Genomic DNA, 27,040 nt, shown 5'->3' on the forward strand with positions numbered 1-27,040 from the left:
GCTCTGAGAAGTCAGGCGGGAGACATAAATGCAGGAATTGGCACATAAGTATAACATTTTAAGCTTTATTTATTCTTTCTTTTAACAAATAGAATGCTACTATGTGCCACGTATTCTGAACACTGGACTTCAACGGTAAACAAATTCCATCCTAGATCTTGTGTTTTAGTGGAGTAGTTGGAAAATAAGCCAATACATAATATAATATCAGGTAGTAAGTGTTGTGAAGAATAATAAAACAGAGTAATGAGGTTTTTCAAAAAGGGGAGGTTATGATGAAAGAAAAGCAGAATAAAGGAATGAAATGCAACTTTCTGGTAATATGCACAATTACAGCCCAGTTCCAGATACTGTAAATACACAGGAGAAAAACAAAAGAGGGGTTAGGGTGTTTTAAATATCTTTCTACCCTTTTTTCCCTTACTTCCAGACTCTTTCAAAGGATAATTCTGGTCTTGCTCCAGATCCCACTGTCACCCCCGCTCTGGTACTGCACCCTCACTTACGGTCACTCTCATCTAACCTCCAGTCATTCTCTCCCTATTAGCTCTAAATTTTTCTTTCCCTCTCCCCTCAAACTTCACTGGTCTCCTTAATTTAAAAAAAAAAAAATTGATAAAACAAAACAAATTCTCCTCATGATTCTCCCTCAATACATTTCTATTTCTCTTTTTTCTATTATCAAATTTCCAGTTTTTCTATTGCCTTATTGCCCATTCAGTTTTTGTGTTTTGTTCTCATCTGCTCTGTTTTTTATATTCTGAAATTTGATTTTCATCACCTTTATTCTCATGACACTATAATCTCCAAAGGCACCAATGATTTCCCAATTATCATATCTGATGATCTTGCATGGTGGCTCTACACCATTAATCACTCTCTGAAGCCAACATTAGCTTTAACTATATGCCAAACAGGAGGTAACTAAAAACACAAAAATGAATTAAGTAGGGGCTAGCCTGGTGGCGTAGTGGTTAAATGCATGCACTCTGCTTCAGCAGCCCAGGGTTTGCAGGTTTGGATCCCAGGTGTGGACCTGCACACTGTGCTTATCAAGCCATGCTGTGGCAGCATCCTACATACAAAAAGTAGAGGAAGACTGACACAGATGTTAGCTCAGGGAGAATCTTCCTCAAGCAAAAAGAGGAAGATTGGCAACAGATGTTAGCTTAGGGCCAATCTTCCTCACCAAAAAAAAAAAAAGGAGAAGAAGAAAAATAAATGAATTAAGTAAAGTTCCTGATATCAAGAGTATTATATTCCAGTAAGGAAGGAAGACATATCAACACATATATGCAATATAAATAGCAGAACTGGGTATAAGATAAAGAACTAATATAGACAGAGGGAGTGAGTTTGTTCTATAAAGGAGGATGCTTCAGAAAAAAATATAATGTCTGGACAAAGTTTTGAAACATGAATAGAAACTAGGAGAGGGGGATGGGCTTTCTAGCAAAGGAAACAGCATGTACAAAAGGATATATGTAAGAAAAACACCGTGTTGCAGAAAACTGGTAGTTCAGTTTCTAAAACATAAATTGTGACACTCCTTAGAGTGTCACTAGAGATGACATGAGGTAAGTGGGGGCTAATTACAAAAGGAATCTGACTTTTAGTCTTTAAATGACTGGCAGCTTTTGATAGGTTTTAAGTAAGGGAGTGGCATGGTCAGATTCATGTTTAGAACGATCATTCTGGTGGCAGTAAAGAGGATGTAACAGTGGAGATAGGGCTATAAGTAATGGCTACCAGAACAAAGATGATTAAGAATAAAATTGAGACATTGCCAACAGGGATGGATATATGTTCAGAATTATAACTGAGACTTAGGAAGTAAAGGAGAGAAGGGGATACAATTCAAACACAAAATTTTGGGGGCCGGCCCAGTGGTGCAGCAGTTAAGTTCACACATTCCACTTCTTAGTGGCCTGGGGTTCACCGGTTCGGATCCCGGGTTTGGACACGGCACTGACTTGGCACGCCATGCAGTGGTAGGCATCCCACATATAAAGTAGAGGAAGATGGGCACAGATGTTAGCTCAGGGCCAGGCTTCCTCAGCAAAAAAGAGGAGGACTGGCAGTAGTTAGCTCAGGGCTAATCTTCCTCCAAAAAAAAAAAAAAAACAAAATTTTTTGAGTTTTGAGCAAAGACGAAAAATATTCTTTGGGAAAATAGATAAAGTTAAAAATTACTCATTGATATGTTCTCTACAGGAGACTTCTTACCTAGGATTTTCTAATGCTAGAGAGGAGAAGACAACAGACATGAAAGACAGGAAAAAAGAAAATACATTACTACCATACCTAAATATTCAGAATTTTCTATGAAAATTAACATAATCATCTCTCTTTGGCAGAAATAGTAAAAAGTAAACTAATCATGATTACTTCTAGTTAGTATTAATAAATAATGACTCCGATAATTTTGTAGGAAACATTAAAAGCTATTTAGAATAATATTTGTTTTCCTGAATGTATCCCCATAAGCAAGTAAAAGAACTAGATCTCATTGCACTCCTATGAGAGGCTCATAAAAGATAATAGCGAAAAGACATAAGCCCCTATTTCTGATGAGGAAGATGAACAAATCAGGAACTTGTTTCGCCTGCTGTCAAAGGTATGGCGGTCAGGTGGCTAGAGAGAAACTACAAAAGGCCTGGGCCATATTTATAGACCGTTTGAATTACATTAATGATGCTCCATCCTGCTCTTCTCTATCTCTACAATAAGAAAGGATGAGAATTTGCAGAGCTCATCCACAGTCCAGGAAGAGCCATTAATATCTCATCTACTCTCAGCTACATCCATCCCAAGGAATAGACGCCAGGGACCATGAGAGAATAACTTGCACTGGGACCAGGGTAAGAGAAAGGGAAAGGTACTTGATGCTTCCTCTTTTGATTACAATATCCCATCTGTTCCATGCTCTCTTTTGTTTTTTAAGTGCCTGGTGGAAGGAGGTTTGATTCAGCTAAATCATGCAAGTGGGCTAAGGAGAATGACCTGGAGGAATCTGTCTAGAAGCCATTCTGCAGCTATGGATAAGACTAATCCAGAGAAGAAAGGCTAATATCAAGAGGTTCAAGGATCACACAAACTTACCTCTAGGTGTTCCAAGTTACTTGTTCTTTGAACAAGCATATTATCTTTTTGCAAGATGTCCCTGTACTTAGCAGTCAGTTCATTGTATTGTTTATTGGCCAATTCTAGTTCAGACAGAGAGACACTATTATCTATAGCTTTTTGGAGAGCTGCAATCTTGAACATGGCCATTTCCTATGTAAACAAAGACACACTGAGTTAAGTTGGTGCATTTTTTTCTAATGAAGCATTAGCCACTTTTGAGAAGGATATGATAATACAACTGAAAGTAAAACATTTTAGAATCATTTAAAAAAAGACTTCTCATGTAAGAAAAAAATGCAATAATTATTAATTCCTTTCATATAAGAAATGATATTATTTGGAAATTTTTAATCATAATAAAAATAAAAATGAAGTGAATCCTTTTATAATTTGTCATAGTACAATGAAATTCAGTTAATTTGAGAAAAGCATAATACATAGCAGGAAGAAAATATATCACTCAGAATGTATCTTTGGATGGCTTTTCTAAATTTCAAAAAATTTAAAAACACCTTGCCTTTTGACAGCTGAATGGCAAAATTAGCATTACCACAGGTAATCTTTACAGCTTAGCTATTTCTGCTTATTATAGTTACCTAGACTAGCTTTGTAATAGAAGAAAATTTTTTGTTCACAGGAAGAAAACATTGTTTAGGGAGAAAAAACTCTCCATCATAGCTATCTGTAATAAATAATATCAAATCCTTTAAGTTATTTGGTTCATGTTACTCATTAGCTACAGAGCTATAAGAAGTTACTATCCAACAATACAGTATTAACATCAAAAAGAAATGTCTAAACTTTTAGTTCTCTCCAAAGTAAGCTGATAAAAAAGGAGTGCAAGGAATAACCAAATTTATGAAGTGAGGAAGATAAAGAATCTATGGCTATAATTCATTCTAAAGTACAGTAATGAGGGAAAAACACTTGCAGTAGTGCTTCAGATCTCATTTTGGCAATTTCTCTTCTCCATTTGAATAAATATACACTATTCTACCTTACTCTTGGGATTCAGTTTCATCTTTTCTTTGGGGGTAGGGTGGGAGGGTGGAGGTTGTTTCCCATCCCTTAAAAATATCCTTTCTCTTTATCCTTTCCAATTGTTGCAAAAAAGAAAAAAAAAAACACGGTTGAACAATCACGTTGAAGAGGAAGAAAATTCCAGTTTCTTTTCCCCTTCTATCTCAAACACTACCTATGTTTGTAATACTCTAAGAGGAGTATATTCAACAAAACCTAACACAAAAATAAGAACATTTCTTAAGTCCGCAAATTTCCTTATTTTATATTAAAAATATATTTCAGTTCTCAACAGGTTTGTTATTGCATCAGGATTCAGCTTTAAGATCATATTAAAAATAGATTTATTAGCATGACTATTTCACCTATTACTATATTTAAAAGGGGATAGTAAGAAAGTTAAATTGATTTTAATTTTACCTTGAATTCTTCTGTTTATATAATCCTATGTAAATTTAGACATGTCAACTTAAGATATACATGCTTAAAATAAACTACAGAAGATCAGATGTAAAGCAAGGTGCGGAAGTATACACATGGCATGCAACTTTTTGTGTCTCTGTTAATATTTGCAAAAGGAAACATTAGAAGGTTAATCACATATCTATAGGGGGTGGGGCAAAATGGAGTGAAAGGTACAAGGACAGAAAGTAAGATTTCTCTGATTGTAACTTTTGAACACGTAAATGTTTTATATATTCAAATGCACTTTATAAAAAGAAAAGTAATCCCTTAAGCTGAAAACAAATAAGCCTAACTAAATATCAAATGTATAGCATAACTATGCAAACAGAAGAATCATTTCAAGTTACTGTAGAATATGTTACCTTGATTATACATCCTGAGTGAGAGATATTCTAAAGAAAATAAGAACTGTAAAGAAATTTTAAACTACATCTGGTAGCACTGCTATTGCTATTGTTAATACCAAGATTATTATTTTCAAATTAATGTATGAATATTGTAAGAGAAAATAAATAATTATTTCAATGTTAGATTTAACGTTATTTTAGTAGAGATTTCATGTAAGAAAAACAAGTACAAAATCAAAGGTTAGTAAAAACTCCATGCTATCTACTTACCCCAAAATGTTAAATTTGACTAGGAAAGAACAATATGAACTCATGAGTTAAATCTATACATATTTTCATAACTTGGCCACTGAAAGGGACTAGTAGCAATGATACTCCAGGAACAATGACACCTAGTGACCAGCTTTGGGTATCTAAAAGTCTTCCCCACTAAAAAGAACGAGGGCTCTTTAGGAGAAATGGCTTACTCCAAATCTGGATGAGAAGTATATAAGGTAAATCTTGGACATCTTGTGCCAGAAAACAAACCAAACTTTGAAGCTTGGTTCAATGACTAAAGGATTCTTGTCAAAAGGATACAAGATCCAGCTTTCAAGAGCTCCCACTGGACAAAGTTGAGACAAAACAATAATGACTCCAACTGACTAAAACACACTGAGTATTTAAAAGTGAGTGAGTCTCTTATGATATGTAAAGAAGAGAAACCTGGGGGCAGGGGGTGGGGGTGGGGGGAACAGGTAGAAGCAGAGTACACCAACTCTGTATTCTGAAAACCGGTCATGAAAAGGGAAGAATGAAGCTTTCGCTTTGCCTTTCTAGTGGGAACTATTCTTTAAGACAATCAATAGCCTAGGCTAATAGGGGAAAGCTCTTTACAAGAGAATATCTGCTAATAAAAGTAGAGAACATAATATAACTAGAAAATGATGATTTTTGAAACTCCTAATAAAATAATTGAGTGAGGCAACAACAATCATCGGTGGATGTTAACGCCATTAGGAGGACTGATGAAGACTTGGTTATTTGCATGGTACCAAAACATCACCAAAAAGTTAACTAAATCACTTAATAAGAGAGATATATGGCTGTCTCCCCCTTAATACAGTACTCAGTCATGAAACATGGGACTACCAGACATTCCATCTCTTAAAGTGATGTAATGTAAAGTAATACTTATAAAGTACAAAGAATTACTTATGAAGTATTCTTGCCAAAAATGTTTAACCTGAATATAACCAAGACCTCAGAACTAATTTTTAGTAAATAAAATGGACTGAGGAACAACTAAAATTACACAAGAAAATAATCAGATAAATTTTCAACATTTTTCAAAGAGTAAAAAAGACAAGGAGGATTCTATATTAAAAAGCCTTATGACATACAACATCCAAATACAACGCAGGGCACTTGATTGGATCCTGGGACAAAAGGATGTGTGAATATGGACTGGACATTAGATAACATTAAGGATTGCTGTCAATCTTGTTAAGTGTGATAAAATTATTGTGGTTATGTAAACAAAAAAAAAGATTTGTTAGAGATGCACACTGAAATATTTAGGGGAGAAATGCCTGCAATTAAAATATCCCTATAAAAGACAGACAAAGCAATTATGGTTGATTGTTAATAAATGTTACCTATTAACTGGTGATGGGTGGTCACTATACTATCCTTTCTTCTTCATGTTCAAAAATTTTCAGTCGGAAAAAAATCAGATGTACCTTAAATCGCTGCAAATGTCCAATTCTTTCACCAACTTCAGCCTCCATTGCTATCCATTCATTCTTCTGTTTCTCATTTTCTTTTCTCAGTTGTCGCTCCATTTCTACTAAAGTAGTATACTGCCTTACGAGTGACTTTTCATTCACTTGCAAGACTGTGATTTTTCTACTGTTTTCTGAAAGTACTTTTTTCATTCCATCTGAATCCATCTGAAGACCACTGAGCAAATTCTGCACAAAAACACATTTATATTACTTGTTGAATTTAGCATTAGTTCATACAATGTTGTATATTGATCTTAAAAGTGTTTTACTTACATTATATTCTTTTACTTTTATAGCATCCTGTTGGATTTGATCCTCAAGTTTCCTCTTTTCCTCTTTCATTCTTTCAGATTCTATTTTCCAGGTCTCCTTTTCACTTAAAAAAATAAAAGTGACAATATAGTAAACCTAATAAAATATTTAACTACAAGAAGAGATAACTTTAGATTATGGAAATTTCAAGTTTTCATAAAACAAGAAACATCATAGCCACTCAGCATCTGATAACATAAGACGTCAAAATTCCATTCGAAAAGGATTTAGCCTGGAAGTTATATTTTTACTTAATAAATGCAAAATAAAGAAACTATTTTATCAAATTATTTTCATCATTCCATGAAATCACCAATCTACAATTGTTACAATATAACACCTTCAGCTGAATCTCATAAGTATTTTATTAAAAATTGAAAACAATAAGGAAAATAATTAACACCCCAAACTAATTCTGGAAATCAAGTCTCAATATTCTGATCCTGCTCTTAAATTTGAGTGTTAAATACTGGCAAAATATTTAGAATAGAAACAAAATTAGAAATCATTACACTTAAAAGAAGGTGTGTAAGACACTGTTGCCTACCCAAGAGACATTCCACAGTCACCTGCAATCTGCTTGGCATAAACGAACTGTGGTGTCATCATTCTCTTTGCCACTGAATAGTTCAGACTTGGACATATTACTCGGAGAGCTCATTAGCCCAATTCTGACTAATGAAATCTGAATCAAAAGCTGCCAGAAGCCTCTGGAAAAAATTTTTATCTAAAAGTAAAAAGCTATGCTGTAAAAAACATGCCTTCTTCTTCAGTGGGCATGGTTCCATCCTCCTTGAACTCCTGCATCTATTTTATAACTGCAGCAGGAGATAATATGACCCATCCTATAATTAGCTTTGGGTTTCTGTTAGATCAGATAATAATTACGCTTAGTATGTAAATCACTTTTAATCAGGTATTCAAATTACTACTAAGGAAATTACTCTATTGATTATATGTGAGATGGCAGAGATAAGGAGAAACAGGTTAGTTCCCTATGAAAATATATGAATAATGATGACAGTGATGATGAAGAATGATGTTAACAGCTGACATGTACAAAGTGTTCATATCTGAGCATTTTCATGTAGTAATTCACTTAAGTTTAATAATAATCCTGTATCACTATGACAGAATTTTATAGACAAGGAAACAGACACAGACAAAGCGAAAGGGAAGAGGCAGGAGGGAAGGGTAAAAGAAAATATCTAAATACTTTTTACATTACTTTAATCATTAACAAGAATATACTATAATTATACTTATAAAGTTTTACTGACACCTATACCTCAGATATTCTTTATATAATAAGCTTTGTTGATGACGAATTACTGCAAATTTTCTGTTATAGTCTTCAAGGGAATCTTCTAAATTCTTTAATTTATTTTCTTTATATTCTAATTCCTAAAAATTGGTTTAGAAATAAGAATTAAAAAAGAATCAGAACGCATTTTAAATTTGAAGGCATAAATTCATATTCTGAAAAGATTATAGAAAAATACATAAAAAAGAATAGTCACCAAATCGAGAAGCAGCACAGATCATTTCTGTGTAAAACAGAAGTACTATAAAACAGGTAAAATTATTTTTATCAAATATGATAGTTATAGTAACCACATAAATTATCAGATACAGTAGTTACAACCTACCTGTAGTTAGTCATTCAGCCCCACATGCCCCCTGTGAACATACACATTCACACCTCTACTCAAACTATTCTTTCCAATTATTTCACTTTAAAGATGAAGAACTCGAGACTTAGAAAGATTAAATAGCTTACTTAACATTAAAAACCTCATGGGCCCTATACACTTGGCAATCATTCCTAGGCACGAGTCAAGCCTCGTGCCAGGTGCTTTATGTGTATGCGGATCCAATTCCTGAGGTCACGTCTGTCTGACTCCTAACGCCCTGCTACTTCCAGCAGTCCATGCTGCCCTAGGATGGGGAGTCCAAGTCCCTGTTGCGCCACTTTGAACAGGTTTTCAGATTCCCAATTGGTGCTCTCTAATCTACCACAATGCTTCTCATATGTTTTTTACATAAAGGTGAAAAAAACCCCACGAATCTTCTCTCAAGCAACATGACAATGCCATACTACCATTACCTGTTGATCATGTTCTTATATTGCAAAAGATTAAGAGAAATTCTAAACAATGCTAAAACTATAAATTTAAAAGTAATGATATAGAGGGCCAGCCTGGTGGCGCAGCGGTTAAGTTGGCACATTCCGCTTCAGCAGCCTAGGGTTCACTGGTTCAGATCTCGGGTGCAGACATGGCACTGCTTGTCAAGCCATGCTGCGGTAGGCATCCCACATATAAAGTAGAGGAAGATAGGCATGGATGTTAGCTCAGGGCTAATCTTCCTCAAAAAAAACACAAAGTAATGATATAACACGAATTATAATGCTCTAATAAGTAGTTAAGTTGTTCCTTCCTGACTTAGATAACATACAAATTCCAATATTCAAAAATGATTAATTTAATTTCCAAATACAAAAATTAGTATTTGATAATCATAACTCAAGTATATTCACAAATGGAGGGAAACACCAGTGCTTATAATCAAAAACATATTTTCATTGATTCTGAACACATTTTTATAATTGTATCTGTAATGCAGATGATATTACGGGTATTCACACTTCAAATGAAATAATGAGAAGCTTCTCTCACAGGCCATTCATAATGACTATGATATAGGTAGCAAAACTATGAAAGAAACACAGGGCAAGCAGAACTCTCCCTAATTTGCTGATGGATTACCTAACACTTTACAGGGTAAAGGGAAGAAAGAGATAGAAGACAATTTGGTTTAAAAGTTTTTTTCTTGTAGTTAACATAAAAGGAACAATTCTAATCATTACGCTGAAAACTTCTGTCAGACTTTATTCACCTGAATTGCTTTTCTAACCAGCAATAAATAAAAGTGCTCACCTTACTTATATATGACTACCTGATAGTACCTGCACGCTATTCTACCTCTCAATCATATATTTCATAAGAATGACATGCATGTGAACAAGACATTCAGCATGCTTCTCATGCAGATGAATGGAATAAATAGCTTTATTCATAATATTCCATTTAACATCAAAGTCTATTAAAAATACATCTCACTGTTAATGTTCTAATGTTCTGGGTAAAACAGAAGTACTATAAAACAGGTAAAATTATTTTTATCATATATGATAGTTACAGTAACCACACAAATTATCAGATACAGTAGTTACAAACTTACCTATAGTCATTCAGCCCCACATACCCCCTGTGAACGTATGCATTCACACCTCCACTCAAACTATTCTTTCCAATTATTTCACTTTAAAGATGAAGAAATTGAGACTTAGAAAGATTAAATAGCTTACTTAACATTAAAAACCTCATGGGCCCTATACACTTGGCAATCATTTCCTAGGCACGAGTCAAGCCTCGTGCCAGGTGCTTTATGTGTATGGAATACATACACAAAGGAATACATGAAGACTAAATCAAAACACGTACTATAATTACTTTTGTTATTCGCATATAAAAAGTTTCAGTACCTGTAAGATATGTATTAAATATTCATTCTGAGAATTGATGATATTGGCACTAGATGGCACTATCCCATCAGGTAAGTCGACTGCTTTAAAAACAACATTTGATCCTTCTGATTGTCGTAAAAGACTGGTTTCTTTTTCAAGATGATCTATCTGGAAACAAACAGTTCAGAATGAGAATCACCTCTCTTACATCCAAAGAAAGAAATTTCTAAGCAGTAACTGATATTTCCTATTGAATACTTTTAAAAAGTAGATATATGAATGCCCCACCTAGAATTAATTAAACCATAATTCAATTTCTACTTAGAAATGCCTAAGTATATATTTACAATTTTTGTATTCTTTGATATTCTAAGGTACTCATTTTTCCACTTAATTTTATAAGAAAAATCCAAATAGTTTTCTTAATGTTGAAAGAATGAATTCCAGGGGCATTTCCTCAGAAAGCAGTCACTTTTAAAAAATTAAAAGTTTCACATTAAACCTATGTTCATATGCTTACCATTTTCTTTTAATAAAATTCTTACCTTTAGATTTGCTTTTGCCAACTGCTGAGAATAATTTATAGCCTCCTTCCGAGATTCCCTGAGCTCCTGTCTCAACTCCTCATTCCTTCCAGTAAGTTGATCAACTTGCGCTTTCAAGTGCAGATTGGCATCAAAGATTCCTTCTGCGTTCTTTGATTCTATGGCCTATTATATTTAGATTATATTGAAGAAGTGTGAAGAAAAACACTAAAATTATAGGAAAAAAATCTACCTTTAAGTAAAATTCACATTTAAGCATTTTACCATTCCCAATGCCATGCATAATAACAAAGTATGTCAGATCTATTTCTTATTTATGATTTAAATTTATAAAACTCTAGTTTAACTTACACAGTATTTCCAAGCAGTAATTACTGCATTATAACAGTTAACAAACATCTAGGTAATCTTAGTAGACTGGTAGACTAGAAAAACAACTGGACAGGAGGTAAGATGACTGAATCCAAATCTTAACTGATCTCTTACTAGTTAGGCAAGTAACTTAAATTCTTTATACTTTAGTTTCCTCATCTCTAAAGAAGAGGTGTTAGCTCTGTCGACTTCACAAGGTTTTTATTCAGTGAAAATGAAATAATTTATATATAAATGATTTGAAACTACCCAGCAGCTGAATTGAAAGCATGAGCAAAGGAATGAAATAGTTGCTACATTCAGTTAAGTGAACTTTTTATTGCCTCCTCTCCACACATTTGAAGCATACATGAAAACAAAGGCAAAGCATGATGACACAGTATTACCCAAGAGTGCTGTATAAGCAAAAATAATACACCAAATATTAAAATATTATCAAAGAGGCTTCACTGGTCCTAATTCTCCAACAACGGCATGCATAAATATACATACACCTGAGTACACATGTAGTGTTACAGATACAAACAAATATATTTGGACTTTAAAAGAACTGCATGGAACAGAACTGTTAAATGCGAAATAAAGCTTCAGAAATGAAGGGAGAAGGCAAGATGAGTAAAATCAAATGTAATCTCCTTCTCAAGAGGGCCATCTGGAGTCTAACTGCAGGCAGCAGATTTATAAAAGCCTTTACCCTAAGGAGATCAGAGCAGGCCAGGTGGAGTAATAAGTTATTCTAATTCAAAGGGGATACCAGGAAGACAGAAGTGGGTAGAAGAAGGTACTCTGACAGACAAGGTAGTCTAGTTAGTTGTCTTGCTGAAAAACAGCACCACATTGTCTACATGACCTTTTGGTAAAATGGGATTGAATTAGATGATGATTAGGGCACTAAAAAATATCCTGTAGCAATAGAAAGTGAACTGAAGTGCATAAACCAGATTATCTGATCTAAAGTATCACTGATTCTGAAGATTTCTTAGAGGAGGTATTGTTAGATCATTTGTGAGTTTCAGATAGGACATATCAATCAGAAAAAAGAATGACAACCCAGAATGAAGCAGATGAAATCTATGGAAGCAGTGGTTCTGGGAAAGCTAGAGGCTGTCAACCGAAACAGAAGTAGTTAGAATTTCCTGGGCTACTCACTCTGTTTGTATTTGGTCACCAAGTAGAGTTTTCTTTGAAGAACCAAATTTTATCTGAGACAGTACTAGTAGTGGGTAGCAGCATAGACAAGATATGTTCATATAAGAAAATGTGAAGAATCATTTCAGACATTCAAAACAGCAGCAGCAAAACAAAGTCACCAGAGAAGGAAAGTTAGAAGGAATAACGTATAAAAGGAATCAAATGGTTCTCATAATTTTGTCAAATGATTTTCTTGCCTCAGGAAGTTTGTAACATGCCAGTATCACTCTCCCTCTCTGCTAACAATAAGGTGCTGTTACAAAAATAAGTATTCAATTGATGACTAGTCACCATAAAAAAGCAATTCAATGAATAATAAGAATTTTTTTCTATTTAAATCAAGCACAAATTTGAGGAACAATAATGTATGCTACATATGTTCAGATTAGGTAAATGACATATTTAAATATTAAGGATCTGAAATGTATATTTTATTCAAGTTTATGTAACATTCATTAATACTATAGAACTCTTAAGTCCCTATATAGTAAATATAAATAGAGTATTACTTCATGGCTAAGATCTTTCCCGTAGCAACGCTTATGTCTTTAAATATTTAAAATACTCTTATTACATTCTATTATACTTCTAGGTTTGTACTATTAAAGTCCTGAGAGATCGACCCTCCCACGTTTAACAAGTGAATACAAGAAACAGCTACTTAAAGGTTCTAGAAGATGAACAAAGGCAAGCAGAAGCGAATTTGCCATTTTTAAGGCTTTACTCTGAGGGCAGGCTGCAGTTGCAGTGACCAGTAATTTTTCTGGCCTAGAAACCAGAGGATAGAGCCCAAAGCCACAGGAAAGTGAGAGGGGAATCTCAGAAAGAAAAGAGCCTGCAAAAGGAGCACCGAATTCTGTGTAAAACTCTGCCAGGTCTCAGGCTGACCCTTGAAACACAAGAACAGAGATGACAGAGCAAAGTATCGGTGAACTTGAAGATAAACAGCAATTATCCAATTGGGAGAAAGAAAGATAAAAAACTACGGGGAAAAAAAATGAACAGAGCCTCAGGAATCTGTGGGACAACATCAAAAGGTCTAACATGTTTCATTGGAGTCCCAGAGAGAATGGCACAGAAAAAATAATTGAAGAAATTAATGACGGAAACCTTCTCAACTGTGGTGAATAGCATATGTAAACAGAGTCAAGAAGCTCAGCAAACCCCAAACAAGATACACACACACACATACAAATGTGCAGGTGCGTGCGCGCATGCACACACACACACACACACACTAGACACCTAATCAAACCGGTGAAAACCAAATATAGAAAGCAAGTTTTGAAAGAAGCCTGAGAAAAACTACAAATTAGATACATGGAACAAAGACTCAAATGACAGCAAATGTCTCATCAGAAATTAGAGACCAGTAGACAGTGGAACAACATCTTTAAAGTGATGAAACAAAATAAAACCATTAATATGAAAAAATAACTTACATTAACTAGTCTTTCAAGACTAGGGATAATTAGAGATGTCTCTCCTCCTTTAATATCAGGATCTTTCTGCATTTCCTTAATAGCTTGCAATATTTCCTTCATACCTTCTTCAAGTTGCTTATTTTCTTCAACTAATTCTTTTACTAAAATGACATTTTTCTCATTGAATGAATAGATCTTTTTCACAATTTACACTACTCTAAATAGATGACACGTATTTCACACATAGTAAAAATAACCCATTTGTAAAATGCAAATGTAAATAAATGTACAAAAAATTTCAACAATAAATCCAACGTGTGAATAGTTGAATTAAATGGTATACCTATTTAGATCATACACATATACATATATATCTCATAGCTGAAAAAAAAAATCATAGGCATATTTTGCCTTCATTTTATATTAAAAATCTTTTAAATTTGTTTTCCTAACTTCACTTTCATTAGAGAACAAAAGGAAGAAACCAGACATTTGTCATCATAAAAATTCAGATTAACAACATTCTCTGAAAATGAATATAGCAAGGCAAACCAAATAGATAAATGATAGAGACTGAAGTCTCTATGTTATGGAAGTAATTAAGGCTAAAACAGACTAGAAAACAGAGAATGTATTAAAGACCTTTCAGACCCATGATTTTCAGTATAAGATAAATAAATAGAAAAATAAGAGATAACAGTAACTTACATTTGTTCTGAAATTTGGCTATAATTGTTCTACTTCTTTCTAAATCTCTTTCCTTTTCAATTACTTCTCTCGAAAGAAATTCATTCTAAATAAAACAGAAAGATAATAAAGCTTTACAAATATTGCAAATATTACAAATAAAATTTTACAAAATATCACAATAGTCTACAGTTTTGATGTTTTAAATAAAGTTTGATCAATTGAGGGGTTTTTTTCCTTTTAAAGATTGGCACCTGAGCTAACAACTGTTGCCAATGTTCCTTTTTTTTTTTTTTTTTTTTGCTTTTTCTCCCCAAATCCTCCCAGTATATAGTTAGATATTTTTTCAGTTGTGGGTCCTTCTAGTTGTGGCATGTGGATGTGGGACGCCTCCTCAACATGGCCTGATGAGCAGTGCCATGTCCGTGCCCAGGATCCGAAATGGCAAAACCGTAGGCCACTGAAGTGGAGCACACAAACTTAACCACTGGGGCACAGGGCCAGCCCCCTCAATTGAGGTTTAACACACCAAAAACAAGCTATAGAGACACAGTAGCAGCCACGAAAATAAAATCAAATCTAAAAGGTAAAACAGATGCCAACCCTCCTCCCATCTTCTCCCTCCCCCCACACCCACAGCAAAAAGCACAGATACAACGAATGTTCTTGTCTTTAGTACCACAGTCGTCTCTTTCAATGGTCTGCCTTTACACTACCTGTTCTGCCTGGCTTCTATGGCGTTCAAGCTCTATTTCTGCATTTCTACTCTGTGCTTCTTTGATCAATAAATCCTGTGCTATGACTTCATTCTAAAGAAACATTTAATAAATTAGGCAAATCAATGACTTCATAACATTTTTAGGTTTTTAGGTTTTTTAAAAAGTAGAAGGTGTATAAATTGGTGTTAACGTGCAAACATAAAAAAATTCTTATTATAATTACTACTTACAGAACTTTGTTAGAGAAGTCATAAAAAAGAGTTAATAAAGAAGCAATCTCAGGAACGTAATTTGGAGGAAAACTCACCTGAGATCTAAGAAATACTAGTTCCCTCCGTAGCTGTTCTATGAGATTTTCAAGTGGATCTACCTGAAATAATTTTGACTGTGCAGTATTAGGCACAGGGTCTGGAAGATTAACTTCAAGTTTACTTTTCAAAATCCCTGTCTGTAAGGGTACTTCACTTTGTCTTATATCGTCTTTCAAACTGATATTGGCATATTTTATTTGGGCATGAACTTGTTCATCTTCTGAGGCTGCTACCTGTGATTTATCCATATCAGCTCTATTATCATGTAATTGTTGACAAAATATTGCAGATTTTTGCCTAAGTGATAACTTCTGCATTAAGTCTGAAGCTGTTGATAAGGCTTGTAAAGATGAATCATTTTTTTGTGTGAAACTAGTCTTCTCAAGTGCCTGATGGCCTCTTGACACTTTCTTCATAGAGTCGTCAGAGAGAGAGTATAAGTAGTCATTAATTTCTTCATGACTCTCCCTACTCAAGGTATTAACTAATGATTCTAGATTTCTTAAAGATTGTAGACACGGTGCTTTAAAAATCTCCCTTATTGTAATTTCTGGAGGTGAATTATCTTTTCCTTGTATAGATGAAGAATGTCTAGTTAATGCAACGAAACGATCCACTTCACTTTCTACACTATGACGAAGTTCAGATAACATTCTTGATAATGATCCTATGGTCATATTCTCTTCTGGCTCATTCTGGTATGACTGTGGAATACTCAGTGATGGTCTCCTACGCAGCGGCTCTACTTTATCTGAACTCCTAATCTGTATTTAGAGTAAATAAGGTCTCATTAGTCAATCTTTGGATCAACAAGTTATTTAAAAAAGAAAACTTTTTTTATCTACCAACTATAAAAAGAAGCAATGTCCAAAATGACAGAAAGGGGTCAGCCATGAAAGCACTGATAATAACAGTTTTCTTTCTTCTCTTTACCTTTGATTGCGCTTCACTCATATCTTTGAGGTTAATGAAATCAAATTTTCTTTCTCCCATTCTATTCTCTTGAGAAAAGTTTTCAGTTAAGTTTAGGTCTTCAATAGTCAATCCTACATACAAAAGAATTAACAAATCAGAAACATAAGAATAACTCTCTTATTATTCCAACATTTTAATTCTTAAAAACTAGAATCAAGTTTCACCTCAAACAAAAGGCGGAATAATTATTTCCAAAATCCTTGATCCACAGGTTGCCTAGACAACCTTCTGATTTAGCTCACCCTTAAAAAGGTGTTAATATGAAAAACTAATATGAATTTTATCTTCTCTATCACTCTTTGCCCATTCTATATTAAAGTATTAACTAGTAAGTATTAAAACAGTTAAAAGACACATATAAAGAAAGCAGACAAGAATCATTAATAATGACTAACCTGGTTAATACAATAATAAATTAAGAAGTTTTGCCCCTCTAGAAGCTTTTTGATGTATTATAGAGACTATAATGCTAAAAGAACAAAACCAAACAAATAAAAAACCTCTATTACTCATAAATTCTTGTGGACGTGGGTCAAATTAAAAAAAATTCCTTCTCTATAATCTTCTTACAAAAAAGCACTGCAATAGCCATTAAAAAACTTAACCAACTGTTCTCTTTCTATCATGTAAGATAAACCCCCCAAAAAAAGATGTTAATTTTTATTCAATAAAACATTACTTTCACTTAATAAAGAATCATGTACAAAGAAAGTTTTCAAAGCGTAGCTCTTAAGGAAAGGGAAAATATTAACAGTAATATAGAGGCCGGCCTGGCAGGGTAGTGGTTAAGTTCACTGCACTCTGCTTTGGTGGCCTGTGGTTCACAGGTTCGGATCCTGGGCCCGGACCTAGCACTGCTCATCAAGTCACACTGTGGCAGCATCCAACATAAAGAATAGGAAGATTGGCACAGATGTTAGCTCAGCAATAATCTTTCTCAAGCAAAAAGAGGAAGACTGGCAACAAATGTTTGCTCAGGGTCAATCTTCCTCACACACACACATAAAAGTGTTTGCCCATTATGAAAAACTACATATGAACAAAGGGCATTGCTGAAAGGACAAAAATCTCAAAAAAAAAAAAAACAGTAATATATACCAACATAAAAATTACTAAGTTTTATCATTACTAATCAGAAAATACAGAGATTGTCTCGAGATTAATAGAGACCATACTGTAAAGTTTTCAAAGGTCCATGATTCAGGAGCTTGTTTTTGTTCACTTATTTTATTTTTCTTGGTTTTTTTCCTACCTGTTTCAGATTTAGGACTGAACCCAATGACACTCACTTATACACTCTTCATCAGGCCATCACTTTCCTTTATTAAACTTGTAGCAGAACCTCAGGAATATAGTGATAATATTACCAACACAGGAAGTTTCAGATCCAGACAGTTCATTTTCCAATGATTCTTTTAAAGGCTTGAAATAACTAAGTATACCTGAAGTTATAGCTCTTTTTCTTTTTTCTTGAGCCATTTGGCGAATTTTTCTTTTCAGATCAAGTCGCTCTTCCTCTAAACTTTCAATCTACAAAGCATAAATTATTAGTATTTTTCTTTAGTTCAACCAGGAAAATAACCAATTGACTATCGCACTTGCCTCTTTCAAAAGAATCTGGTTTTCAGCTCTATACTGCTGCTGTTTTAAATTTTTGCTGTTTCTAAATTCAGTTAAATCAATCATTGTCCTCGGTTCAAGGCCTAAAATAGAAAGCAAATATGATTAAAACCTTATTAACATTCAAATAAACTACAAAACTTCATATAGCAACTGATTATAATTTACTTAGCCAGCACCACGGAAGAATGGGGTACTTTTCGTACAAGAATTTTCCAGATATTCGAACCGTAACCCTTCAAGTTAAAATTTTATCACAATTACTAATGGAAATCTTGACAAAAACATATCAGTATCTGTCTTCTTTTCTATGTTGGGCTGTCACAGAGGTACTATAATGTATTAATTAAGAACAGAAGCTTTGGAATAAAACAGACTCGGGTTCAATTCCCACTTTCAACTATTAACTAAGTTGTAGGGATAATACTATATTTACTATTTTTTTCTAGCTTATTGTAAGGAGTATAATAAAATTAACCCAAATAAAGTACTTCTGCATTGCCTGGTACATAGTAGTCATTATTAATATCTATATCAATTATATTATCATGACTAGTCTGATGCTCCCAGTGTGTCTAACCGCCTCTTACTAAGAAGCCATGCTCTGAAAACCAGATTTCAAGATTGTCTCAAGTTATTACAAACCAAGATTTGGAACCCTTAAAATACAGAAAATCTGGTCTTTGTGACAGCTATCTAGATGGCTCAGTCATATTCAGGAATTTCCAGACTGAGGTTGGCTGTGACCTGACAGGTCAGGCTGATTAGATGTCTAACTTGAGGTCCTGGCATGACTCTGGGTCCTAATTAGACACTTTTTTACAAATAAATAATTTGTATAAAATATTTATTTTTCCTTCCTCTAAAGCATAGTTTTTACTGATTATCATTTTAACTCTAAGAAAGTATTAACTGGTATTTACCAAGTATAATGAAATCATTATTTAGATCTTCATTTACATTTTAAAGTAGCAATTTAGATTGGACTATTATAACATTCAAATTACTAATATTCACTAATGAACTATTTACTGAAATCAATATATAAACTCTCAAGCTATATTTACTTACTACTTCTTAGAATCAATAGTAACCTTAAAATACTCAACCAAAGTAAAACTTAAGCAGTCTAAATTTCAAAAGTCTTAAAAAGATTTAGACAGTATTTCTACATATCCTCATGAATTCATCTGAAACAAAGTATTTTGCAAACTAAAATGGGTCATACAAATCCTATGTTTGTTAGAGAGACAAAAAGGGTTAACTTCTACTATGTGGCATTAACTTAGCAGACTGATTTTTTAAACAACTTACTGAGGAGATCCTGGACTGAATGAAGCAGTGCTCCAGGCCCCCTGCCCACCACCCAACTCCATCAAATCCCCAATCCCACTTCAATCAGAGCAGCTCCACTTTTATTTGTTTTCAATATTTTTATAGATGGATTTATTTGAGGAAAAAAAGCATTCAACTATTTAAAAGTAGTAATAATAAACAAACAAAAAGGAAAACAAAAATGACTTGAGAATTAGGGTTGAGCAATATACATATCTTAAAAGATGACTTACCCACACGCTCTCTGAGTGCCTCATTTTCATCAAGGAAATCATTTATCTTCAACTCAAGTTTATTGATTTCCTTTGTCAACACTTCAATCTCTCGATCTCTTATTTTAATTTGGTTTTTAGAATTCTTTATTTCAATAACAGCATCTTCTAAACCATATACTCCCTGAAAAATACCCAAACTAATTTAAGTATAACATAGTTTATTTTAATAAATTTTCAAATTCGTGAATGTATTTTCTTATTAAGTCTGACGGGAAGTGCACATATACCTAAGATTTACATTACTAAACTGTGTATTTTATTGATTTTAAAAAACAAATCCAGTAATAATAATCATAAAAAATGGAACAGATAAAACTTCCCTGCACAGCATCCTAATGGCAAAGTGACTCAGAATATTACATACAAAACACCTAACAAAATATAGAAAAGAAATGGTGGGGGTGAATCAGTGATACCATTAGAATATGTAAGTCATTAGTTGCCTGACTTTAGTGGTAATCAGATTTAGAAATATGAAAAGTACAAAGTAAGGCTGTGTTGGCAAACTAGGCAGCAAAACTATTCCTGTTATAACGTTTATCAAATTACCCAGTGACGTCACATCTACATGGTGGCACAATGACACAGATTACAAAGAATCCAACCGTGTTGCCTCACCAAAGCTGATTATATGGGCAAAATGCTTTGATCAAATGATTTGAAAACAATCCTCCTGCCAAAAAGTAAATGCTGCTCAGAAGTTTGAATAGTTTATCACAAATCAATTAGAATAACCTTTACATAAGAAACTTCTGGAATGTTTTTAAATGGTATGCAGTAAATGGCACAGAACAGTCTAATGGTGGATTCCAAGCTCCTTGACTGACAAGCTAAAAATACATACTGATTCATAATCTTTTAATCGCTTCAGAGTCTCAACGAGTTCTTTATCCTTTTCCCTAGCATCAGCCTCAGCCAGTTCAGCTGTTCTCTCAGCCTCTTTAGTTTTCTCTTCCAAAATTTGAATCTTAGACTGAATTTTCATATAATGAGTCTGTTGAGAAAGTGTTGAAGCACCTACATGGTAAAAACAAAAAACATGAATGAATTAAATTGACTACTTATTCCTTTACATCACTGGTTCCAGTATGGGGAGGAGGAAATGTGCTATGTCACTAAAAACGTCCCTTGGATATTAAAATTTTATATTTGTCAAATAAAGTTTTGATTTGGTTTAATAAAACTAAAAAAGTAAAGTTTAATACAATCTTAGCTGAAGGGATATGGATTATGAAAGACTGCAAAATACTGCTTTACAAAGAGGGATCATTGTGGCAAAGATTGCTAGCTTTCTGTTCCTAATATTCAACCTCCCTTTCGTCCGCTGTAATAGAACTATGGATTTTTAGCTGGACACACGGCCATTTGAAATAAAGAACAAATTTCCACTTACACGCCAGCAGCTAGGTGTAGTCATGTGACTAATGGGATATAAACAGAAAGGCCATGTGTGTATTTCAGAAAATGTTTTTAAAGGAGAGGAATGAATCGTTCTTTTCTCTTTGCTCCTTCCTGCCAGCTGGAAAATGGATTTTACGGCTGGAACTCAGTCTTGGAACATGCAATGGAAACCACATGTTGAGACAGGGAGAGCAACAAGATCAGGGTGCCTGATATCTGACATTTGTGCAGCTATCACACCAACTGAACTAGTCACCTCATCTTTGTTTATATCATGGAAAAATACCTTTCTATCCTGTTTACACCATTGTTACATTTGATTTTTCTGTCACTGGCAGCTAAACTTAATCCTAACTGACAACTAAAAAATCTCTATTCATATTATCATACCAAACTGTTGCTAATACCAAAATATGATACTCCTATCCTTCTGAAATTTATTGACAGAAATCATTCTTATACTCATCCATAATAAACATCTACTGATTTATAAAGTACATACTTAGATACAGGCATTGCACTAGTGTGAGAGATCACATATGTTTATAAGAAATGAACCCTGCTCTCTTGAGTGAACAGTCTCGATGGAGAACGCGACAAAGGCTGACTTGTCCCCAATACCTATTGTCTCTTTCTCCCACATGGCCCTCCAGAGTATACGAACCTGCTTACCCTTCAGTATGTGCTCTTTGCCTCTTACCCTCTCTTCTTCTATCTTGCTGTTTGGGATGTGGACGTGAGGGTAAAGCTCCATTCTGGATGAGGTAGATGAAGACAATACCCTAATTCTAGACCAGTACATAAGTGGGAAATAAACTTCTATCTTGATTTTGCCACCATTTTTCAGATGTTTCTGATAGCTAAACCTAATCCTAACCAATGATAGAAGACCACCACTAGTTGTCATATTTACAAGCCAAATTCAAGAGACAGATAATACTCCAGACACACACCTTCTGTGGGCTTTAGGGGTCATATGACTACAGTCTGACTCAAGCGTCATTAGATAAGACCTCTTCCTTATTTGATAACCGAGATCAACCACCACTTTTTCTCCTGGTGGCAGGAATATACAAAATCCATAATATCAGTCATCCTTTTAAAGCAGTTTAAACTACTGTCAAGGTATAATTCTCATACATACATAATACACACACATACAGAAATATGTGTATCAAGTGGACCTTGATGCTGCTCAACAATCACACTACATTTCCCTAGTCTGTTCATTCTTCCAGACAGCCATTTCATACCTTCTCCTGTCTCTTCTCTCCTCAAACTTCTCCTACATCTTCCCCTATCCTCACTTTCAGCTGAGAACCTTCCCTGAAAACAGAAGCACTGAGAAAACAGAAGCAATCAGTGGAGAAGTTCTACAAGCTCTCCCCATCAGGACACCTACCCAGCCACCTGCACCTGTATCTATATACTCCACCTTCCTTCCTGTTATTGTGGACGAACTCTCTGTGCTCCTAGAGCCAACTACTCCACTGGAACACCAGACCCCATCCCACTGCCTTCTCAAGGATATCACTCCAGAAGTTCTCCTCTCCCTTCCCTACTTCATCAATTGTTTGTTCTTTAATAGATTTTTCCTATTAACCTAGAAGCATGATTATTTCTTCCATTTTAAAGAGAAAAACACTTTCTTCACCTCTCTTTCTCCTCAAGCTCCTACTCTGTTTTTCTCCTTCCCTTCATAAAAACAGCCCTCAAAAAAGTCTCTGTATTCGTTCTATTTCATCTCTACCCTTTTTCTCTTCAACCAAAAATCACCACTGCTAAATCCAGTGGTCAATTTTCAGTGCTCATCTTGACTTAGCAGCAGCAATGAATACAGCTCTCAAAACAGTTGCTTATTATCTTCCACGACAACATTCCTCAAGGGGTTTTCAGGACTCTACATGCCCCTGGTTGTCCTCCCATCTCTCTGACTTTCCTTTTCAGTCTCCCTTGGATGTTCCTTTCCATGTCCTCAGTCTCTAGAGTAAAAGGATCCCAGAGTTCACCTTTAGATTTTTCTTCTTACCCAACATTTTCTCCCTTGAGGATCTCAGACAGCCTCATGACAATAACTACCATTTTTATGCATATGGTTCCCAAATTTATATCTTTAGCCTAGATTGTTCTCCCAAACCTCAGACTTTTATATACAAGTGCCTTCTTAACACTTTTACTCAGATGTCTAATAAGCATCTCAAACCTAACATGTCCTGTTTAACGAAGTACCTGATCATCTCTATACCTCATCTTTCCAGTCTTTCCCAGTGTTCAGACCGAAAGTCCTGATAACTCTTACTCTCATATCCTACAGTCTTATAACGGGTCTTGCTGCTTCTGTCCTTTCCACTCCTGCAGTCTATTGCAGACATAGTCTAAGTCAAATTGTATCATTCCTGTCTTCAGAAACTTTGGTGCCCCTTCTCACTTAAAATAAAAACCAAAGTCCTTATAATGAACTCTAAGGCCCTTATGAAATGGCCTTGGTTACCTCTCTGATCTCATCACCTACTACGGCCCCCTTGCTCACTCTGCTCCAGCCAGACTTGCTGCTCCTCAGACTTGCTGGGCACACTCCTGCTTCAGCACCTCTGCATTTACTCCCACTGCTTAGGGACATCTGCATGGCTCACTCCCTCACCTCCTTAAAGTATCTCCTCACTGAGGCTTTTGCTCACTATCTAAATTACAACTACACCTCCACCACCACCACCATTTCACTTACATTTACACACACACACACACACAGACTCACTCGCTATTTCCCCTTTGTGTCTTATTTTTTATCTTCACCAACAATAATAAATGTGTCATGAACTTATTTATGAATAGTTTGCATTAACTGGTAATAACTGGTACAACTATAGCATGTAGTGCTGTGGAAATAGAAAATCACTAATGTTGTAAAGGCTTATATTCAGAGGATTTGATATGTCAGGTAGTATAATCCAGGGTAGGGAGAATATGATGAGACAATAAGTTGGGTAAGGTTAATTCACATACTGAAAAGTCAAATTATTTCTGAAAACTATCTGGAATATTGCTATACTGATCAAAATTCTATTCTCCTCCATTTTTTGTTACTTATAAAAAGAGAATTAAATAAATATAATCAATTATATTACCATTTTTCATTTCTTTTATACAGTCAATCTGGTAATGGAGGTTAACATAACTTTCATTAGAGAAAAATTACAGACAGTAGCTCCATCATTTACAAATTTAAATACTAGTAACATATGTTAAGTAGTTAATAATATCCTGCACAATTTTTCGAAAATATGATAAAATTCAAATAGAGAAAAATCAATAATGTCTATCAAGACATGATTTTCTTTTAATAAAAATAAAATACTTTAAATATTTAATAGTATATAAAATAACAATACACTTATAAAATATTGAATTACCTTTGTTTCTTTGGAGCTCATTTTTTAAATCTTCAATAATAAAAGTATTTTTTTCCATTTCTTTTGTATACTGTTCTACTTGCTCAGTGAGCATCTTAATTTGATTATCTCGTTCTTGCACACCCTATAAAAGATTTATAAGTATCACATATTATCTTTTCATAAATATTAATATACATTTTAAAAGTAAGGAAAAAAGTTTCTTTCAATAAGACTACTGAATATACTTTTTTGTAGTTCAAAACCATGCCTTTTACTATTTTGTATACCTCAACTGCACTACACAATGTTAGGTACACTGCAGTCACTCTAATATAATGGCTAATGACACTCCGGCAAAAAGGAATTCCAGAACTCTAATATTTGTGGCTTCTCATGACTCTTTTTTTATGTTAGTTTTCCTCATCATTCATCCAATTCCATCTTTTCAGCATTTTGTATGTTTGTGTTTCGCCCTGTGTTTTCTCTCTTACTCAATACTTCATTCAAAAATGCCATCCCTCGGGCTGGTGCCGTGGCCGAGTGGTTAAGTTCATAGGCTCTACTTCAGCGGCCCAGGATTTTGCCAGTTCAGATCCTGGGCATGGACATGGCACCGCTCATCAGGCCATGCTGAGGCAGCATCCCACATAGCACAATCAGAAGGACCTACAACTAGGATATACAACTATATACTGGCAGCCTTTGGGAAGAAGAAGAAGGAAAAGAAAAAAACAAGACTGGCAACAGATGTTAGCTCAGGTGCCCATCTTTAAAAAAAAATATCGGCCCATGCAATTGTTCTTACTTTCCGAATACATCCCAAATTTCCTTCTTTGCTTTTGGAGTATGAATACAGAACACAGATGGTAAAAATGTAATTTCTTTCTATATGAATCTATTTGTGCTAAAAATGAAGTCTTTATGCAGTAAAAATTATAACCATACTTTTTGCTTTTTTTCAAATTGTATAGGAGATATCAGCACTAAAATACAATATAATAAACTTTAATATTGGAGTATATATTAAGATATTTTAAAATTTCTAAAGATTTTTAATAGTTATTAAATAATTCCCAAGAAAAACAATGAATGTGTTATCTGCATCAAGACAGAAAAATACACAAAATAATCCCATTCTTAATTCTAAACTTAATTCTAATTTTTTCTCGGGACTGGATGGTGTAAGAAACTTCAAAAGACTTTATATATACCCAATAGTGCAAGCCACTAGATAAGTAAGGCACAGTTTAGAGTTTCATTGCCAACTTTAATAAAACTGGTTGATATACCAAATTTTGAGATTTTACCTGTTGTAGAGCCATAACATTACTTTTATCAGCATCAAGCTGGGCATTTTTCAGTTTCTCCCTCAGGTTATGCAACATTTGCTGATATTCAATAATTTCATCATCTTTAGAAGACAAAATTAACTAGAAATAAAATAGGATCTGTTACATAAGAGGAAAATTAATACATCATTCCTCATTTATGGTAAATACTCTAATATATACCATCGATTTCAGAGAAATACAGGAAATAAAATTCTTTGAAGTGAGAAAGGATCAACAACTATTGGAATAATCATTGTTCCTTTTGCGTGTACAATCTCAAGTTCAAATAGGGTAAGATTCGAAAATACTCAGTAATTTTTGCCTTTTTAGGAATTCAATCTTTAAACATTCTCAAGCTTTCAAAACCCACTGCTAAAACAAAAAGCTATAAATACTTCCATGAACTACAAAAAGTTTGTACAACTAATCTTTATGAAGAAAACATTAAAATGTCACTGAGAAGCATAAAATACCTTGAATGAATGACAGGTATCTAATAGTGCATGAAAAGAGCGAAGGTTAGCACTCCCTTGACAAGTATGGAAGAGGCCCTTGGGCCTGACGACAAGTATATGGTTAAGGCATTGCCACCGATTTTGTGGCATCTAATCATCATTTTTTAATACTGTATTGCACAGTTGAAAATAGCTAGGAAAGTGGGTCTTGAAAGTTCTCAACACAAGAAAAAAATAATTGCAACTATGCATGGTGCTGGATGTTAACTGGCTTACTGTGGTGATCATTTTGAATATACAAAAATATTGAATCATTACTTCGTACACTTGAAACCAATACAATATTATGCCAATTATACCTCAATAAAAAAAATAAAAGGTATCTTGTGTTCTGCACTAGAAGGACCAAATATCAAAATCAATCTATAAATTAACTTATAAA

The 27,040-nt window shown here is 34.2% G+C and overlaps 1 protein-coding gene and 1 non-coding gene across 10 annotated transcripts in view; one reads left to right on the forward strand and one right to left on the reverse strand.

Annotated features, from left to right (window-relative positions):
* The window catches only part of CEP290 (centrosomal protein 290), an 87,611-nt gene that overhangs the window by 47,095 nt on the left and 13,476 nt on the right, over window positions 1-27,040 (reverse strand). For 8 of the 9 annotated variants that reach the window (XM_070507033.1, XM_070507032.1, XM_070507030.1 and 5 more), the window contains 15 exons: window positions 26,120-26,242; window positions 24,831-24,954; window positions 20,864-21,036; window positions 19,978-20,140; window positions 18,392-18,492; window positions 18,232-18,319; window positions 16,748-16,860; window positions 14,806-14,890; window positions 14,116-14,258; window positions 11,111-11,275; window positions 10,584-10,733; window positions 8,325-8,440; window positions 6,998-7,100; window positions 6,680-6,910; window positions 3,103-3,276 (listed from right to left, as the gene is read on the reverse strand). In XM_070507033.1, coding sequence (XP_070363134.1) covers window positions 3,103-3,276; window positions 6,680-6,910; window positions 6,998-7,100; window positions 8,325-8,440; window positions 10,584-10,733; window positions 11,111-11,275; window positions 14,116-14,258; window positions 14,806-14,890; window positions 16,748-16,860; window positions 18,232-18,319; window positions 18,392-18,492; window positions 19,978-20,140; window positions 20,864-21,036; window positions 24,831-24,954; window positions 26,120-26,242 — 2,052 coding nt within the window. Of the gene's footprint in view, window positions 1-3,102; window positions 3,277-6,679; window positions 6,911-6,997; window positions 7,101-8,324; window positions 8,441-10,583; window positions 10,734-11,110; window positions 11,276-14,115; window positions 14,259-14,805; window positions 14,891-15,500; window positions 15,615-16,747; window positions 16,861-18,231; window positions 18,320-18,391; window positions 18,493-19,977; window positions 20,141-20,863; window positions 21,037-24,830; window positions 24,955-26,119; window positions 26,243-27,040 lie in introns of those variants that run through there. The other variant, XM_070507036.1, reaches the window with a different exon arrangement.
* Window positions 26,640-26,764, forward strand: LOC123283651 (U6atac minor spliceosomal RNA). Its single transcript, XR_006524327.1, has one exon. It is a non-coding gene; the product is annotated as a U6atac minor spliceosomal RNA (small nuclear RNA).

The sequence above is a fragment of the Equus asinus genome, chromosome 4, assembly GCF_041296235.1.
Source record: "Equus asinus isolate D_3611 breed Donkey chromosome 4, EquAss-T2T_v2, whole genome shotgun sequence".
Lineage (NCBI taxonomy): Eukaryota > Metazoa > Chordata > Mammalia > Perissodactyla > Equidae > Equus > Equus asinus.